A 20,882-nucleotide genomic window follows, 5' to 3' on the forward strand; every position below is an offset into this window, starting at 1 on the left:
AAATACAGAGAAAAATGATAAAAAAAGAATAAAAATGGTATGTATCTGATTGTTCAGTCCAGATCAGGAAGTAAATTGGCACTTGGCTCATCATTAAGTGATACTGACAGTGTAGTGAACTCATCTCCTGTTCAGGGAGTCCTGACCATAGTTCATAGAGCCTATTCTGAGAGCTGCACCTTTGATCTTTGGCAAACTGTGAATTACTGTGGCTGCACTGAGCAAAGACCGTGTCCTTCAGTTCTTTCTAACAGTAAGAAAGATGTAGCATTATTATAGAGAGAAAGATATTTGCACCTGTGCTATAATTTATTTACTCCTTGTTGCTGGCAAAGACTTAATGATGCAGGAGGTAAACAGATGGCTTATCGAATCTTTAGTCTTTAGTGGTCTCAAATCTTCCAAAAGTCATTTTTTCCTGATATTAGGGGCAAAACAGTATGGGATTTCATCTCTTCACTCTCTCCATCAGTGCAGTCCTCTTTTTGCTTAAAAATTGACAGTCTGTGCTAATATTCTCTCTCTGAGATATGATGAATTTACTAAGAAATCTGCAGTAGCATTCAACTAAAAAATTTCTTTACAAATGTGAGTAGCCACAACAAACAAAGAGAAGAAGCTTGTATTCAAATATATTGTTTATAAGATTTCAGCTTCAGTCCTCCTTGGTACTTGGGAAAGAAGAGTGCTTCCTCCTGAGAACAGGCTCCAAAAACTTTGGTGGTCTTCTAAATAGATACTAAAACAAAACAAGTAAAGACAAAACAGTCATATCCTTTCTCTTAATTTCCCATAGAAAGGGTTTGTTCCTCAAAGTCTCTACATACTACCCATTAACAGAATGCATTCAAGGCACTTCATAAGAATTTTAGCCAGTCTTGTCATTTGCTCTAAGGGAAGCATGGAAAACATGGTGTGTTTGGAATTCAAAAAGAATTTTGCTGGCATTTTGTAAGGTTCTCTTAAAATCAGTTTGCTAAAGAGAAGGTGGTTTATTGATTGGACTGCAATTGGGATGCAATCTCCAAGTTACTACAGTCTCCATCCCAATCAGTGCATTTTTGGATAGGTTGTTTTGGTTAGCTGCCTACGTAACCTAAGTAGGGCTGCATTTTTTGTTCCTGGTACCAGCTAAAATCAGATTTAGCTGCATTTTTTTTGCGATTGGGGAATCTACATGTGCACTAATTCCCCTTGTATAAATATACCCACGTACTGCATGTGGTACTGGTGCTCAAAGAACAGCTGGGATCGGAACAGATCAGATCTCAAGCTGTTAATGTGTTTTTAAAAAGTTGTATGAGTGTGTTTTGAAAGTAAGTAATGAACTGGCATTATTTAATTGAAATGGAATAGTAGTTTTCAGATCTTGCCTGTGGTTTATGACTCACACATTGCTTAATCCCATGAAGAGATTATGTGTATTGGTGTCATTAATCAGAAGCAGTCACATTCCTCCTTTTGTATATCTCAAGCTGAAGCTGCAGGTTAAAACCAATGAGTTACAGCATTCCAGTTTATAGTTACTGCTGTTCAACACCTTCCTCACTTAAAATGACCCAAATTACAAATTCACCATAGATTAAGCAATCCTTTGTTTACACCAGCAGTTCCCTGACCCTAATTTCATCATCCTACCCACAGATTTGAACATCTAAAAATTAATGTCAGATTTTAAGCATCATTCTTCATGCATGACTGTTTACTTGTACAGCAAGCCCTTTCTGCCTCTTAAATCAGCTTTGCCACTTGTCCTCACCATGGGGAAAAAGACTTAAAAAAAATCTTTGCCAAAAGAAAAGGGATGATTCATGAAGATTTTTTTTTTTCGTGGTCAACAGAGTGTATTTAAACCTGATTAGACATATGAAAGAGAGAATTTATCATGGGTTTCTGTTTCACTGTGCTGTGTGAGCTAAATGTATAATCACATCCTTAGTAAAAGTTCCTTGCTATGACAGAAACAGACTGGAAATCAATGTGACTCACTAACCAATTATACTATACCATAACCTTATGGAAGGGAAATGTCATGGATATTCAGAATTTACCTGAAGGTAAAACCTATGGTTTCTAGTTTGGTTGTTTTCCTGCACAGAGACATAGATCATATTTGCTTTAATGTTGGTTGTACACTGGACAAGCCTTGCAGGAGAAGTTTGTCAGGAAAGATTTTGCAGTTTTGTCCTGAGAATTTCCCATATATATGTAATCCTAATACTTTATAGAAGAGTGTCTAGGAAGATTATTAGAACTGTATTTTTTGATAGAAAGAGAAACCTTTGTAGAATTGACGTGTAATACTGCACAGCACTATTGGTAAATAGCAAAACGAAACAGCAAATCCTATAATAGAGGTGAAAATCATGTTTCCAAAACCGCTCAGCTCTCTTGATAGGTAAAGAATCTCTCCTGCAAACCCATCACTTCTCAGTTCTGAAGCTAATCTCTCACACAGTCAGGAGAATGACTTTGCAGGACTTGAAGCCTCTGCCCACACTTGTAAATTAAAAACCACTGGGGATAGATTCTAAAACATGATCTTAGGGATCTTATACAGTGAAATTATTAAATATTTCCTGGCCTGATTTTGGCAGATTTTAGTGCACTCCCAGGTGATTCCAGGACAGTCTGGGAGTTGGCAGGACCAAGGGACTGTTCCCAGGTGATGGCATCTGGTTGTCCATTTTGGCAGATAAGGGGATATAGGCACATAAAGTCAACTTGACTTTGCTGTTCAGCTGCAGCGATGGGGAGTTGCTGAGGGTGGATTTAAACTGCTAATGTTGGTGTCTTAAACACACCGGTAATGAAAATGGATTCTGATTCTAACTGGATCTTATATGTATATATAATGTTTTCACTATATGAATTTCGTCAATGTTATTTTTTACCACATAGTTACTCTTAATGTTGGGGGGGGGGGGGAAACATTCTTGCAGCCATTCTGTATCAGTCACAAAGGAAAATATTAATTCTTCTGTGATCTGCAGAGATTTCTGAAGTGCTGGGATTAGCACTGGTAGAGATCTATCTTGTCAAATATGTTTTGATATTATGCATATGTTTTATGCATAGTAGATATAAACCTTGAAACTGCCCTTTCATGTATTCATCAGAACTAATTGTATGTTACAAAACATACAATATGTCTAAACATAGACAAACAATAGGGGGTTTGCTCTGTGGTAGACCAACAACTTTGTGACAGAATGAACCAAACTGGAAATTTTTCTGGGTGGTTTTTTTTTTATTTTCAGATCTGTCTGAAATGCCATCTAAACAAATTAAACATGTTTAACCTAGAGTTTAGTATTTCAGCATTTTTTCTTTGACTTTCTCTAATGTAGGACAATAATGAAACAGGAATTGCTTTCATAAACAGGAAGTCAAAATAGATTTCTCTTTGACCTTCCATCTTCTTGGTCTGAAACTATCAGGTACAATCTGATGTCCTGCACTATTTTTTTCAGGAAATTTATTGTATGCCAAACAGTAATCAAGCACTAGCTATATTCTCTAAATTTGCTAAATAGTAAAATACCTAACTTGGGAACTATTTTTGTTATTTTTAACTGTAATCGTGTGAACAAACAAATGGTGCTCTAATGTTTTGTCATTGCTTACTAGTAAAGAATAGGTAAGCATGTGTTTTTGTGGCTTTTTTTTTTTTGAAGTATGGATATTTTCCTATTTTATCTCAGAATTAATTTGATGTCTTACTCTTAATCTAGAGAAGACATACAATAAATTGTGAGTACCTGGTTCTATCTGGAAGACTTGACAACTTTCAGGAAAGAGCAGGATTTCAGGGAGATGTTTCCATAGGCCAACGCTGGAGTGATTTGTGCTGTTCTGTTGCCTGCAGGTGCAGGGTGTGCCTCTCTTTCACTTTCCCTGGGAAATCCCAAAACAGCTAAGATGATAAAATAGGCTGGAAATTTGCACTTTCATGGTTATTTTGTCTTCAAGGAGAACACATAAGTAAGTAGCAGAGGGAAAGAGCAACTGTGTAAATAGAATTTTGACTTGAGCATTCCTTCCAAAGAAACCCTATCTGTCAATGTGATCACTTAAGACAATAGGGTTTTCCTGGATGTGGTTGTGTGGCTGTAAGACCAAGTGTCTCCTTGCCTCTTATGAAATCCTACTGCAAGATAGTGTGTTTATTAATCTGTTGCTTCTTACTGCACCATTGTGGCCCATCCATAGCAGTGCTTAAAATCTGCACCCTGTCCACAGCTGAGCCTCCAGTAACCCTGCTGTTTCTGGCCACCTCTTCAAAATGGACAGACTGAGAACCCATAGTAATAGTGGTATAGTTGTGAGCTCAAAAAACTGAGTTACTGTAATTAGCTGTTTTTCAAGATCTAGGTGTCATATCACCGTGACTACATCATGATTCTGCTCCTTGGTCAAAGTCAGTGGTCAAACCTCATGTTATATGATGTGCTTTCCTTTTTATTTCCTAAATAATCCACCAGGAAAGTAATATGTTATAACCAAACAAGGGAAACAAGAAAGGAGTAGGGAAATACAGGATGCCAAGCACAAGCTAAAAGAATAAGGAAAAAATTTGCAGTACAAAAGGTAAAACAGGAAGGGGGGGGTGTTAGTATGACAATTTGATAAACAGATTACATTGTTTGGTTTGTTGGTATGTTTAAACAGGAGCTGTCTCCAAGTCACTGAATTCCTCAGTGTTCTTATATCTGAGACTGCTCACTAGTTTCAGCAATACTGGTTGTGGTTTTTGAACCAAGATTATAGGATCACATAAGCAGCAAAAATTGATTTCTAGCATTTTTTGCTTTATTTAATGCCATGTAGATTTGAGGAAAAAATTGTGAGTTATTTTCAACAACATGCATCAGAAAAAGAATAATTCTAAAGCTTGTTGATATAGAAAATTTCTCTGCTGGTCCCCTTCCTATATCTTCCATTTTGAAATAACACAAAAACATTTTTTTTATTTTTTACAAATTGTTGGAGGTTTTATTGTATCAGCTTCATTTTTCAACATAAAATTTTGTTGCCCAATATTCCTTTGTATGTTTTATCCGAGCTCTGCTCTCATAAAGAAATCCTTTAGGACTAGGCTGAGACCTGTTTATTTCCTTCTGAATCATGTTTTATTCTTCTAGATGTTATAGTGCAGCAACTTCATAAAGGCTAGGAGATATTCACAAGGATCCCACCTTTTCTCTTTGGAAAAAGTTAAGGCTACCTTCTAGAACTGTAGTCCTGCACGTTAAAACAGTTGATTTTTCTCTGAAGCGTTTCACTGAATCGCAGTAACATGTAAAATGGAGAAATAAAGCTGCTTTCACTCCAAAAACTTCTTTAGAGAAGCTGCTTTTTGAAAGTTATGGATTTGACTGTCTTGAAATGAAAACAATGGGTAAGTAAGCAAAGTTGTGCAGGATCGAGAACTGTTAAAACTCGTTTCTGTTTGAAGAAACGTCTCTGCTGCTATTGTGGGATGGGATTCAAGAGAAGCATCTCACTTTTGCTGTTTTCCTATGTCAGCACTGGAGTTTGACAAGAAAAGCCCAGCAGGCTTAGAAACTGCTTGCTTGAGTCTGTCTGCCAAAAAAAAGGAAGTTCCCGTAAAGTACACATGCAGTAGGACATGAATGCAGGCTGAAGTCACCACTAGCACGTGGGATCCTTGTCAATAGAAAGCTGCCTATATATTCTACCTGAAGAACTGCTTTAGAACACTTTACCTTTTCCTGTATCACTAATAGCTGGAGCTGGAAAAGTTCTAACAAGAGAAGCATAACCCTAAGTGTGAAAATACACCTCTTCCAAAAGTCTTGTACAGGGATGTCAGTGTGACATAATCAAAAGCCAGAATGTGCCCTTGTACGTGTATTTGACTCTATAAGGACTTGAGAGGCTTTTTTCCTCACACCATTTTCATTGTCTCTGCTTCACTGCTTTGAGATTCAAACAATTTATCATCTGAATTTAAAACCAACAGAAAATACCTGCTGTTTTGCCTTTGTCTCATTTGAGAGGCATGCAGCATTATCCCAATAGGAGTTTAAGATGATAAAACATGAAGTGAGATAGAAGGCAGGCTGAAATGGTTATATCATCATTAACTTAAAGCACCCTTGGCTTGTACGATGTATTTGTGCTGTGTTGTAATTCTCAAATGAACAATTTGAAAGTAAATGAATAAAAATAGTATGATAGGCTAGAGGGGTGTTCATGACTCCAGATGTTACAGACTTAGAAGCTTTCACTATCCCTCCTAAAATTATGTGTCTGTGAAAAAAAGACTTGCTGCATATTTCGTGAATCTTCTCCCTTCCCTTTGGTGTGAGTTCAGAGCTATTATAGTGTGGTTTGTGATGGAGAGAACATCCAAAACTGTGGCTATAACTTCACACCCTAACATATAGAACTCTGTTCTGGTTGTGCTGTCTGTCAGAAGCCAAATCAATCCAGCTGACATGGCACCAGTGGGATTCACGCTGTTTGCAGCAAAACTTCCACAGGTTTTGATAAGCCAGGGGAAGCAATGTTGTGCTGCTGGCAGCTGGGTGTAGGGCCTTGCTTTGTTTAACTCTGTGCATTAGTCACTGGGGAGAACACTTTAGGAGGTGTCTTTGAAGACATTGTTACTGCAGTGCATTGAGAAATATTAGCAGAACTTAGCAAGGCATCTGACCATAATCAAATATCCCTCTTAAATTAAAAGCATGTTTAGCTATTCTGCTCAGCCTGTTCCTAGGTAGCTAATAATGGAGTTAGATCCTCTTGCTCTATTTTGAGGATGTCTTATTGAATCATGCATAGAATGATGTGACTAATTTGTGGAACAGAAGTCCCTGTGCATCAGCTGTTCACTGTCATTTTCCTAGGGGGAAGATAGAACTTTTTATGTTAAGAAACACTGATCATTCTTTTCAGCATATCAAAAGAACAAATGTACTGTAGGCTTCTCTACTGAAAAAAAAATCATAGAACAAGTGGCTTTTATCTGTATTTCCATCATTACATCTGCATAAATCTTACTGATGCTAATAGGATTTGTGGAAAGGTAGGTAGAAGACAGTCACGCTGTCAGTGAGATGTGGAGCACAACAGAACAAGGCACACCACAGAAGTAGGGGGGGTTGATCCCTGTAGGGGCAACCTGTAAGTGTGTAACTCAGCCTGCTCAGAATAAACCACTGGCTTGCAAAGCTGAGGCTCTCCAGATTGACATACCCAATGGTGGTTAATGCAGTGGTTGTGCAAACTTAGTGAATGCTCAACTTTATTGCTGCCTAGATGGATTTTTCCACAGGGAAAAAGAGTTTGGTCTTTGCATCCGCTCTGCCGTAGGCACACATATGATGTCTGTAATGGAAGACACCCAGGGAACAAGCCAAAAGCACCTGGACTCTGTGATTGGGAAGGAAGGGATGGGACTGAGGCTTGAGCTAGAGCTCTCAGTTGTGGGCATGATGGGGGTAAGCTGAAACCAGCAGCCTTACCTTGAGGAGTAGAAAAGGGGTGAGTGCGCAGTGCAAAAAGGATCAAAGAGGCAGACTTGTGGGATCCTGTAGAGATTATGAAGGAAAATCAGCAGGCAGCATGTTTTTAAAAGCACATAGAAATACATGATAAAGGAGAACGTTAACAGAGAGCAATACAACTGATCACAAATGTTAACATCATCACTGTGAGCAGAAGAGGAAAGAAAGTTCTGGGGGTGGGCTCTAGGACAAAGGCATTGACTGAAGCAGTCTGATACAAAACACAGAATTATTTATTTCAGTGTTGACAAAGTCAGCATAACATGCAGTCAGATTAATTCCTTGACAGTTTCTGAGGGAATTTTGTCTGCAATACAGTTTGAGTTTTGCCCAGGTTCTATCCACAAACACCTGAAATCTGCAGACCAAAAGCAGCAGACACACCGCCACCAGTAATTGCTTTGACCCAGGGGCAAATAATAGGGATTTTTATGTTTTATTTTGCTATTTAAAATAGTATGTGTTATCCTCTTTATTAGTGTAACATACAGATTGAATGTTCAAAGCAAAGAATGAAATTAAGAAATTATTACAGGAGGTTTGCTTAAAAAGGAAATTGTAGATGCAGTTCTTGTACCTCTCTTGCTATCCAAACTCAAGGAATTCAACGTTGCCTTGTAATACACAAGTCAGCAAAGCAGGCTTTCTGTAAGATGAAGTAACTGCTGCTGTCTTCAATATACCCTTCTTATTTTACCTGGGACTGTGAGATATTATCTTTACTTTCCTACAGCCTCTTTATGTCTGGTAGCATTTTCTTTCTTGAAAAAAAGAGCATACCTGGGACATGTGCTTCTGAAAAAGCACTGTGTAGTAATCTTATATATTTTGATCTTCTCAGGTCCACAGAGAAAAATGGCAAGTTATCTTTTCATCACAGGATATTCATAGCAAATGAAAAACAAAGATCTTATCAGTCTTTACTGCCCAAAGGAAGTCTATAAGCAGGACTCCTGAGTGTATGCAAGTACTGTTCAGAGGCACTGAGGTGGTGTAGTTGAAGTATGTGTAATTCTACTTGTAGAGAAGCTGCCAAGACTACAGTAGAAAAGATTGGCAGTGAAAGTATCCCTGCTGCTCTGGTAGGACAGTGACAACACAACTTTGCTGTAAGCAGATTAGTTTCTCCCTGACTTGACTGAACAGGTTACAAGTTAATTTACCCACAGGAATGTAAGTGCAAGCCTTTAAATGAAAAGAGCTGCTGTTGACTTCAGAACAGAGTCACCAGCACTGATGAATTTTTGAAGTCAATTTAAAACTATTTTAGAATAGCTGTTCATTCTTTCAAAGGAGAGTGTGTGCCCTTTTTATTTCTGCCAAAAAACTTCCTAATAGATAATGAAGCAGGACTGAAAAGCCTGTGAACACCACGGAGACACTATTTTTTGCATTGTGGCATATTCATGATCTTTTTTTCTTTGCTTCCTTAACTTTTTTTTTTTCAACTTCCTAATTTCATTTCTGTTTGGTGTGTGTGTTCATTTTAGTGATAGTATAGTTCATCTCAAGCTATTTGATGTTAACTTGTGAATACTACTCTGAGGCTCCTAGCAGACTTAATATCATATTAGCCACCTAGTCATCATGCTTCCCGTGTCAGCTGGAGAACAAAATAAATATGTTGGAAGTACTTAGCATAAACCTATTTCTTCAAAATGGCTATGTAGTTTCACTTTGTCAAAATACCTACGTGTTGGCTTTCTTTGCTGTTTAAACGCTGTTCTATCTGTTCCTAACTTCCCCTGTTTAACAGCAGACAAACCCAGGGAGCACTGAATGAATCGGATGATCCCGAAACAGGCTGTCTAACTGATAACAAGCCAACTTCTCGACACTTCTATCCTGTCGCCTTGCTGCTTGTCAGCTCACACTTGCTGGTTGTGTGGCTTATTTTAAGTCTTGCTTTGCTATTAGCCAAATATCAATAAACTTCACTTGTGTTCCTTTCTTTTCTACAAACAGCAACAAACTAACTTTAGAAAGAGGAATTATGTTGTTAATATTTCTACAGTCTCAGACCCCAAGGATTCATCTTTAAGATGCAAATGTCTGAAATGTACTGTGTTTTCGTTCTTTTTTTTTTTCTTAACTCTAAGAAGTATACTATGCATTGAGTGAATTGGTTTGCTCTTTCTGTTCATGGTAAAGCTTTCCCACTGTAATTAGCGCAAAGAAAGCGCACTTACGATGCTGTCACTGTATAGAATATGTGGAATCCTGAATGCTTGAACCCCTCTTTCCAGAGTAATTAGTCTGACAAAAAAAAAAAAAAAATTAAAAATGAATTTGCACAACACAAACTAACCCCTAGACAAATATGGCAGGGCGGTGGTTTGTGAGACTTAACTTTCATTGTGTTTTTTTTGTCGTTACTAGCTGATGGGATTGGTTTTGTTCAATGAATGATTATTACTTTGCCACAACTAACCCCTTTCTGTAGAGTAACTAAATGGAATAGCATCGGTTCTGTTTTGTAATGAAATTAACCTGTTTGTAATTGTTGCTTTAGTTGCTTTTGCTTTCGAGACACTTTTATATTCTTTTTAACAAAGTCCTGTTTATGTCTTGATGCACCACTTTGGCACTTGTGACTTTTGTACTGTATGTGAACGAACATCCTTCCTTTATAAAACAGAGAGGTGGATTGGGCTGTTTGAGAAGCCATTCTCTCTTTTTTTTTTTTTTCTTTTTTCATTGCAAAGCTGAACATACAGGAAATGAAACAGAGATGAAACTTTCCTTCTCAAATCTCTAGGGCCAGACTTAATAAAATGCCTTATTCCTAGAATACGCATTTTTAGGGCAATGTATTCTCGCACATATATAGCAAACAAATTGAAAAAAAAGTATGAAAAGATTTAAAGTCAAATATATTTCTGGAATTAGAACAAAATGTATCATTAAAGTATTTAATTTTTTTTTTACTAAACTTTAAACCTCAAGGGCAAATATATTAGGGGGGATGGAAAATCTTATCACCTATTTCTGAGGGCAATAACTGTACTGGGCCTGGCCTTGGATTTAATTTTGTAAGATGTATCATCACTTGTGGAAAACAAAAATGTAGAGTTGAATCTTTGTTATTTTTACTTCAACTGTTGCTGAAACTCTGCAATGAACAAATAAAGCATATTTATTTATTCTGTGTTTCATGAAGTTGTACTTTTTCCCCCTTTCACTAGAGAAGGATGCCGCATAGAGAATGTACTGAAGAATGTCAAATGCAGAAAGTATGCATTCAACATGATACAGCTGATGGCTTTCCCAAAGTACTACAGACCTCCAGAAGGGACATATGGAAAAGCTGACACCTAAGTTTAACAAAAGTGTAATCAGGAACATACATCATGCTAATTAGCGAATATAACAACCGTTGTTTATGACGTATTAATTGGCAATGTATAACCAGTTGAGGTGTTATTTTTACCAGGTTTTATCATTTTACATTAAAATAACTCTGGTTAGTCGATATGAACTAAAATACCATGGAAAAGCAATGGACTGGATATTCTCAAAATCAAATATATTCAACTTATCTTTGTGAAGCTGAAGCTCAACATGACTCATAAGCCAGCTGGAAATAGTTTTTTGGGTCGTTTGGTGAGGATTAAAAAAGGGAAATGGCGTTTGCTCTAGGAACTGTGGTTAGCAATCTGGAAGGTGGCATTCTGACTCCAAACCAAAACCTGATATTTGATTTAAGGGGTCTCTTACTGCTGGAAATGGTGTTTTCTGGAACCAGCAGAGCACTGAGGTCTTGATCACTAATTAAATCCTTCACAGAAATGTTTATGAAAGATGCTAATGCTAATATCTGGGATAAATATAATTTTGGTAATTACATTTAGCTTCTTTACATAATATGTTTTTAGTAATTGCAGCCTGTAATTTCAGTAATTCCATTCTGATTCCCTGCAGTTCATTTGGATGTGTCATTCTTGGTTTTCTGTACCACAGCCAAATACCACTTATTTCACTTTCAGATATATCACACTGAAATCAAGGGGATTAATTCTACAAGTAAGGTGACCTGAATTTGACCTCCCATTTACTGTAAACCCTTAAAAGTAAATTTGCTTTAGTAGTAGGGAAAGTTAGTTGTATATACAGGAGTTAATATATCTTTAGGCTATAAAAACATGTATGTTATTACAGAGCCTAAAATAAATTTTATAGTTATGAGTAAACTCCTGTATTAGGACTAGTTAACCACTGCAGATGATTTATATCAGATTTGTAATGCTGCAGGTAGACACTCTAGGATGAAGAACCATCAGCTTTAAAAATTAGTGTTAATGCTCTGCCAGTTTGTGTTAGTCCTGAAATTTGTCTTGCAAAGAACATGTGTTTTCTAATTGTATCTATTTATTACCTTCTTCAGACTCCCAGAGAGAAATACAACTTAAAACGCCTAAGTATTCACTGACCCTAAGTATAACTGACCCTTATGTCATTACATTAATTTTCATATCTAAAGCAGAAGTATGAGAAATTTATCTTAATGTAACTGCCCTGGGAATTTGAGCATCTGTAGGAAATTGTAATTGCCATGGATAAAGAAGTTAATGTTTCCTTACTCCTATGGAAGTCAAAGAGATCTTGATAAACCATGACTTATAATTTGTTCTTTTTAATTCATTAATACCCATTACTAGGTATAAATCTGTAACTGTAGTAGTAAGAATTTAAGAGCTCATTTCTGCAAATTCTGTTTGGGTGATCACTTGGAAATGATCTATCATATGGCTAAGATTAAATCCATCTTGTATATTTGCAAGATTAAGCTTTGGGGCTTCTAGGAAAACATCTGAAAGAGATCCTTGTTCTACTAATTAATGACTTCAGTGGAGCCAGAAATTCACCTATACAATATATTAACTAGTTGGAACTTTTTTTATCAAAGTAAAGTAGGCAATGTAAATAGTGTTTTGTTGCATTAGTTTTTTATTTCTATTATATAATGTGCTGTCACTAGTTACTTCCTTGTTCTCATAATGTATTACTTCAATATATGTCAGAAGAGTTGGCATTGCATCACAGATAAGCTCAGACAGATGAGAACATAACGCCTTGATTTTTTTTTCTTGTCATGTACCAGTACAAGTGGGCAATACTTATTGGATGGCTGGATGTGTGCATAAATTAGTGTTTGGGCCTTTAACTATAACTTAGCTGATCTGTACAAAACTTCTTTGTGGATTTATGGAATGTAAACCTTCCGAGGAAAGTCATGTTTTGTTCTGTCAGGTTGTCTCGCTAGCCCTCACTATCTGCATGTTTATTATTAGCTTAAAAAGCCCTGCATGGGCAGTTTAGAGATAATGATAAATTCCTCGTACATCTCTGAAGCAACCCCACAAGTGTACAGTAGAAAATGCCAACCTTCCCACAGAAATTCTGATACAACCTGTAAAAGTCTGCGTGGGGATGGTATTTACTGGTTGGTACTATGGGTATCTTTATCTGAGTCCCGTGGGCATTTTGTTAAGTTAAAAATATGAAATTATCTAGATTTTCTTATCGGGAAAATAATCTTTCAAGATTTTGCCTCAGCATTTTAATCCTACTTGGGTTCTAAATTGTCCCCTACCATGTTACTTCTTGTCTTGAACATGTTTTTCACATTGAAGCCACATTTTTGGTGAGGAAAAAGAAAAATGGGCACTGAATTATTGTTTTAACAGCCACTCACAGTATGTTCTTTTGAAAAGAAATAATCTCTCATTTCCTAAAAATAATTAAGGAAAAAAAACCCTAAACTCACATCAGTGGGCTGCAGTGAAACTTGACTGTGCTTGGGCCATTACAGAAGAGTAGGGCTGAGTTTTGTGCTAAGTAAGACTGAAAACTTTCACTCAAATTTTTTTATTAGAACATCTTATTGTAGGTCACGAGACCCTTGTAAAACGTGTTGACGTGGTTCCAACACTTCTGGAAGAGCCTTATTGCCTCAGTAATGAAACAGGCTCAAAAGTTTTGTTGTTTTGCTGTAGCCTGCTGATGCAGTCCATGAAGACAAGGGCTGTGCCATCAGCTGAGATTTCAGCTGATCATGGATTCAAAATTATTGGGTTCTCTGGTTTGCCTTTTATGAAGAATCAAAGGGAAGTTTGCTGCAGGTTGACAGTTAACGTGGCTTGGAGCATTAGTTACATTACTCTTTGTAGCAGCTGCTTCAAGCCTGGGGCCTCACACACAGTCTTGTAGCTCACTGTGGATATCAGAGGAGTAAAATTAAACAAACTAGTTTTTATAAGCAAACTACATTGTTTGTTTTGCAAAGGGTTAAGGTAAGCATACTGATTTTGGTGGTGGCAGATATGTTCCATATCTGCTCTCTTAAAACATTTGAGAGAGTTTGTAAGGTACCTTACCTTACCTTTATACCTTGCCTTTTGTAAGGTATAAAATAATCTGCTTTGAGGGGAGAGCAGTTCTCAAGGGCTAAAAGATAAAAATTCAAAGATATGTCTGGCATCTAAAGCCAAATCTTGTCTTACTCACAGAATATATTATTTGTAGAAATAAGGTCATCAGGATCTGTCTTGAGAAATCCTGAAATAAGGGCTTATAGCTTTGAATATTTGTACAATGCATTACATGCTTATATGGGAGTTTTGTACCACAGACTAGTGTCTAACTTGAGAGCTAGTATAAAATGCCTAAAAAAATAAGGAAAGTTAAATAATTTTTTCTCAGAGATGATTGTAATATTGTCATAATACATAACATGCATAGGCCTGACATTATCAGGCAGGCAGGTCTTTTTTTCCGAAGTCTTCTTTTGGGGAATTTAAAACACGTTCTTGTTAATGTTTATACTTCATCTTTTATGGAGCAGTTAGGAAACAGAAATTTTTAATTATGTTATCTGATTTTTGTCTATGTGAAGCTGTGTATTTTGATGGAGTACTAGCAATGTCTGTGGTATATAGATCAAATCATTTAGGAGGACAGCTGAAACAAAATACTAACTGAGAAAGAGCCTTAATGAAGTCCTTTGCAACGTTAATTTTTGTACTGTCTGAATTTCGCCGTTACATAAGTGAAATAAGGAAATTAACAAACACTTTCTGTGTCTAAATCAATCACTCCTGATGAAAATTCACTTATTTGCAATGGAATAAATTGTAATGGTATTCTAAATCTCCACTAGTAATTTAGGTATAAAGAAGTGCAACACATCATTTTGAAGCCCACTATATAATATGCCTATTAAGAGTTTCAAGAAAAACTTACTTTTATTTCTAGATCAAACACAAGTTCATAAAATCCTATGGTCCATTTATAAAAAGCAGAAAATGCAGTGAACATCAACTGGTGTAATAAAAAAAGCAATTGCATTAAAAACTGCAGCACAATTACTTGTATGAATTAATGTATGTAATCAGTTAATAGTCTTAAACATATATTCTGTCAGTTGGCTATATTGTAAACTTGAAACCATTGATATCTATGCTCTTTTTTTAATTGTAAAGAAGTGTACTGTATAGGCAATGCCATGAGACATGAATTTGCTTCTTGCTTTTCACTTCCTTTCAGCTTAGAAGCAGGTGTTTACAATGGAAATGCTTTAAAATAATTTGCTACTCTTTAAAATACAGACTTACCTTGTAAATGGCATGTTTACCAAAAAACCACACAAATGCTTTTTTACAGGAAAGAAAAAAAAAGAGAAAGGGAAAAAAAAATCCCAGACTTCAGTCTCTAGAACATTGCTTTTTTTCCCCTTAGTCATGCAACACATTGATTGTTGCATTGCCAGAGCATTCAGCTTTCACTCTGCAGCACTCAAACATTTATTTGCTCTTTCTCTCATAGCATCTGCTGAATAAGTAATATAACAGCCATGGATTTCAGCATGATACTCACGATTCAACATTTAAAAACTCGCATTTGCTCAGATAGGAGACTTAATACTTCAGGGTAAATAAAATAGAAGTCACTTGTGAGCCAATATGTTTGTATTCCAAAGAGCTGAAGCACAAAACACAGGGATTGTGTGCTGACTGGGAGAAAGAGTGACAGGAGGAATCTGACTGTGATAAGAGAGGCCCTGGATCTGCAGGGTTTGGAGTGGTGGGATTTGAACCATTCTGCTCTTACTTAAATCTCTAACTGTTGGCAATGGTGTTTGGTTACTCTTTCCATGCATGCAAAATACTTTAAAAGTTTTCAGCATTTCTGTTCTGTTTATGAATAGGCTGACTTTAAAATTTCTGGAATCCCAAATTACTTTGGTACTTGTTTTCCTTTTGTGTAGCTGTCCCTTGTAATGTTCCTGTCTTACATTCTGGAGCACACAGGGCTATGTATAAGTAACATTAACAGGGCTTCAGTCTGTGTTTGTTCAGAGAAATGAAGCACAATGATAGCAATTCAATGCTTTTTATATTTCAGAATTTGTCATTTTTGTTTCATTGCTGTCTGTAAGCCATGTCCATTGAACACTGTGTATATATTTTTATTTAAATAAATGTAATGTTTATTTTTTATGTTTCTGACTTTTTTGTTTGTTTTTCATTTCTCATTTTCATTATGGTGGTGTTGCCCAGAGGGCATATTGTGCATGTCAATGAGGGTGGGTTTCCTCCCACATGAGTTGGTGGAAGCCCACTCGCAGGTCTTGTTCACTGCTAGGAGCAAGTATTTAAGAAAAGTTCAAAGATACAACAGTTTAAAGCCTGCAATGGCCAAAAATTAATTGTTCCTAGTCTTGCTGCAACCAGGTGGGTCCTGCATTTTCTATTTCAAAACAAACAAAACATTCACATGCCCATAAGGAAATCCCTTTCACGTAACTGTTGATCTGTAGAGAGTTGTTCACTGTAACAGGTGGAGTCAACATCTTTCATGATGAAGACTATTAAAAAGGTAACATGGCATGCTTTGTCTGGTATTACATCTTCACCGTCCCAATGCTGGACCTTGGGAAGTAAGTACAGGTTGCTTCTTTGCTGTTTTTCTTTCTGACCTGCTGTTGATATCTAGATTTATATGATCTGTCACCACATGGAAGGTAAGTTCCCCATGACTGGCCGAAATGTAGCAAATAGACCTTCTTTTTGAGTGTATGATAAAACATGGCTCACCTTCTGTATTATCAGTACTATGAGTAGAAGGTTGTTGCATTATTTGCTATCTCTGTTTATGTGCTAGCATTTTTAGTTGTTTTACTGAGATATATACAGTGAGATGTTAATTACCTGCAAGGTTCTTGATAACCTTTAGAAAGCACCGGGAGCTAATGGTTATTATGGAAATAAGTTAAAAAGCTGTTAGCATTCAGCCTAGGAGTTTTGTCTCTTGCTAATAAAAGTGACAGTCTTAAAATTCCTTTGTCTCACTTTGCATGCTTATGGATTTTATCTTCCGTGTCAACGGGGGCCACTTTTTTCTCATTGCAATGTAAGAGAGAAAAGGAGAAAAAACCTACAGCTCTAGTGAGATAGTAAAAATATGCTTTCACCAATTCCCCTTCCAATGTTAATTCAGGGAATGTTTGAGTAGCAGTGTGCCCTGATGTTTCTGAGCTATAGTCTGCAGTGTTCTGCGCTGGGCTGCCCATTGTTGATGCTGAGAGTGTGTGTACACAAATGCTGCTTCTGCTGGGCAAGGCAGTGAGAGCTCTCCTGTGCATTTAATGGTGCATCTTGTAGGGATCACAACCTTTAGTAGTCATGTGACAGCTGCTGTTAATGGAATTAAGGGCTGTAGGGTTCTAGATGCAAGCTGGACTGCGTGCTGCTTGCTTTGCCCAACTAAACAGGCCCTACACATTTCTGTGTACAGTCCTAACCCAGTACATAAATGTACTTGCTCTACTGCAGAGAAGATGTTTGATATTATTAGAGGAGTAGAAGTAAACGGTTTCTAAATAAGCTGGGATAAGAAGTTGAATTGAAAGAGTAGCTGTGATTTTTTTTTTCACATATGTGTAGATGTATATAGGTACATATTATAGTTACACTTGCATATTTTTGTCAAATACAGTTTCACTGTTGGAAGTGTTGCACCAAGGATAGGTTCACATGAACAAAGCTTTAGCAGGGCTTGCAGCATGCCTGGTGGCATATGCTGACTCTAATGGTAAAAGCTGCTTCTGGGGAAAAAAAGGAGAGAGAGAAACAGGAAAAGGAAGATGTTTCCCAGGAGCTCTCCTGGGGGAGTGTTTCCCAGACCAAGTCTGTCGTTCCTGTCAGGAGTTCGAAGAGCTGAAGCCCTCCCTGTCTGGCTGTTCCTGGTCATAATGTTGTTGTCACTGACTGAAGTGGGGCTGGATCAGAGCAGTTCTGCCTGCCCACAGGTTCTGAGTGCACGTGTGTCCTTGAGTCTCTAATGAAAACCAGTGACTTCAACTAAGGGGCAGGAAGAGGAGGAAGGAAGGGGCTAATTCTGTCCCAGCAGCAATCAGTTTGCTACGTGCCTGCCCCAGCAGAGCAGGCTGCAGGTGCAAGACTGGGAGAATAACAGAACAAGGGAAGAATACTGTTGTATTCATTTTATCTTTCCCCAGCAAAGTCCACGTGGGTATTTATTTTTCATGCAAGAATAATTTGTGATTGCTGTAATTTACAGGACAAAGCAGTTTAAACTGCTGACTTGAACAGAATTAGAACAACTGTCATGCATAAGCAGAGCAGAATTCACCCCTTGGGTGATACCACTCCTTAGAAGTTTTCTTTTAATGTAAAGCTTAACATACTTTGCAACACAGAAAGGTTTAAGGTCTGATCCTGTATTCATTATTCACAAGCAAAGAATCAGAAATGGGGCACTGGAGGTGAGAAACTTCAAGGATCAGACTTTGTGAGAGGATTCAGAAGCATTCACGTTCCTGAACTTTGGTTCAGAACTGCGAAAACTTTTGTTTGTACAAGGCCCCACACAGGAAGAGCTTGTTATGGTCTGTGAATACTCTTTTGGTACACAAGGAAGTTGATGGCAGTTTCCTGTAAATGATTATAATAAATAGCTGACACTTTTAATGAACTTGCACACAGAGCAAGTATACGCCTGCAACAAGATCTCTTTTAGAAAGGGATATGTGCAGTAAAATATTCAAAGAACCTGAATGGGATCTAGTGGTGTTAGGTTTCCAACTTGTTTGGGCACTTACCAAAGGTTAAAATACACCACATAAATAGGAACTTTAGTTTATTTTTTATTTAAATCAAGGTAGATTCTCAACACTTTCTATTTGAATTTGTTTTTTCTCTGGTATGGTGGGTAATAAGGGGAGGCCTAGAAAAGCCCAAGCTAATGAATTATCAGTGGCTCTTAGTAAGTCTGGCTCTTAGTATTTTTCAAATGTTACAGGAATATCAGGAAATAATGACAAGCTTCTGTCAAAGCAATTATATAAATTGGGTCATCTGACTTGATTCTGGTTCCAGATGGAAAATTAGTGACAAAGATGAGACTGATGTTACCGTGGTTAACATCGGGACTGGTTTCCAGCAGCCGAATTCTGCTGCCTAACCTGTAATATGGCAGCTCTCATCCAGACTCAGCTGGAGTTAGTAATCCCAAAAAAACCTGCTCAGTAAATCCCAGCCTTCTCACCACTCAGTTCCATGCATGATGTTCCAGTGTTGGGGAGCAATAAGCAAGCACAGTTGTCCCTTCCTGCCCCGATACTGCATCATGGCACCTGGATTCTCTTTCCATGTAGCAGCTGTATGGCTCTGTGGTATGTTGTGGAACTCAGTTCAGTTCACATACTCAGTGCAGTTCAGTTTGGGGGGATGTATATGAAACACCCAGCAGATAAACACAAGCAATAAAATCAGGGAGCAAAGAGATCTCCCCTGACTAGTCAAGTACAGGTAAGGAAGGTCACATCTAAGCTCTGCATTTTAGACTGCATTTGAGTTTTGTCTTCACTTGAGATATTCCTGGAGCTGGCATACTTTGTTTCTTTGTGACTGTGGTAGCAGCTGTAATGGACATAGACTATTGGTTTATCAACATAAATATTAAAAAATGTCCTTGAAGAAATGACAGGATTGTTGTAAGAGCTGTGGCTGCTCGGGCAAGCAGGTATCACGCACATACATTCTCATACAGGAGAGATGGTTTTGCAGAAAAATGGTTGTTTTTACATTCTCACGAAAGCAAGGGGCCAGGACAGTGCTTAACTGAGAAGGTAAGGAGGGCAACAATGTATCAAGGCAATCTCTTATGATTGATAAGCATCATGTCTCTGGATTTCACACCCAAGGATTAAAAAACCTTTTAGAGGTTGATTAGAAGACCTGATATAAATAGAAAGTACTTGCTTGTATAAGTTAATTCTTTACACTTGAATATTTGATACAGGCAAAGCTAATTTTCACTCTGAAATAAAAACAAACCCCCAAACTCACATATTAAGTAATATAAAACAGTACTTTTAACAGCTCCCTTTACCTTCTCATGATATACCACCTGCATGTTTTGTTGAAACAGGAGGTTATTAAAAGGAATTAAAAGTCAAGCCTTTTACTTTTTTAATATCAGTATGGGAAATAGAAGTGAGCATTTCATATGAATGGAAAGTAGTAGCTGTTAGCAGGTTTTTTGTGTGAATGCAGTTAGTGTGCTTAGCTATAAAATGCTGATAAGAGTTAGTTTAAAAAAATAAAAAGTGCAGCACCCAGTTTATATTCGCATATTCATGGGCATAGTTAGTGGACATTGGCAGGGGAGATGTGATCCCACACTTTTTAAAAATCAACAGGAAAGCAGTGCACACCATGCAATTCCCTTTTGCATTAAACTTATTAAGTCAAATCAATTTTTACGAGCACATAGGCCAGAGCTCTGGCACTTAATTCCTTTTGATCGTCCGCCTGCTAAATTCTGCTTCTCACTGTGCTACTGTGCAGTTTTATTTTTAAGAGATGATTTGTTTGGACATCATTAAAAAGAAAAAAATTACAACTTCTAGCAGTACTAAGGCACTGAAATGCCTGTCAAGTTATTAACTGCATGCACACAGGCACACAGACACAGACACGCACACACACATGAATACAAATATGCACAAGGGGGTATGTAGAGTTAAGGAAATGCCACTGTTCTGTTTGAAGGATGAAGGAGACGACATACCTGATACTGACTTATGAAAAAGCCAGCTTTAAAGATAAGTCTCACTAATTTCTGTGCCTGAGGTGCAGCTTCCAGCTACCAAGTCTGTTTTAAATGGAAGCTCCTGTGGCCAAGTCAATGGATTTGTAACTACAGTGATGTTAACTCAGAACTATCCTTTCCTATGATTAGTGTCCTGAAAGGCACATTTCCTAATTATGGATTCTTTTTTCAGCTGACTGCTACTTAATGTTGGTATTGAATCCGAAAAAC

The 20,882-nt window shown here is 37.4% G+C and overlaps 1 protein-coding gene across 7 annotated transcripts in view; it reads left to right on the plus strand.

Annotated features, from left to right (window-relative positions):
* INPP4B (inositol polyphosphate-4-phosphatase type II B) overlaps nt 1-16,042 on the plus strand; it is a 371,943-nt gene extending 355,901 nt beyond the window's left edge. For 3 of the 7 annotated variants that reach the window (XM_027729659.2, XM_039391278.1, XM_039391276.1), the window contains one exon: nt 9,292-9,466. In XM_027729659.2, the coding sequence (XP_027585460.1) occupies nt 9,292-9,466 (175 nt within the window). Of the gene's footprint in view, nt 1-9,291; nt 10,680-10,720 lie in introns of those variants that run through there. The other 4 variants (XM_039391277.1, XM_039391279.1, XM_039391274.1 and 1 more) reach the window with 4 other exon arrangements.
* Nucleotides 16,043-20,882: the final 4,840 nt, after the last annotated feature.

The sequence above is a fragment of the Pipra filicauda genome, unplaced genomic scaffold (genome assembly GCF_003945595.2).
Source record: "Pipra filicauda isolate LSUMZ 115617 unplaced genomic scaffold, ASM394559v2 scaffold92_size2517590_pilon, whole genome shotgun sequence".
Lineage (NCBI taxonomy): Eukaryota > Metazoa > Chordata > Aves > Passeriformes > Pipridae > Pipra > Pipra filicauda.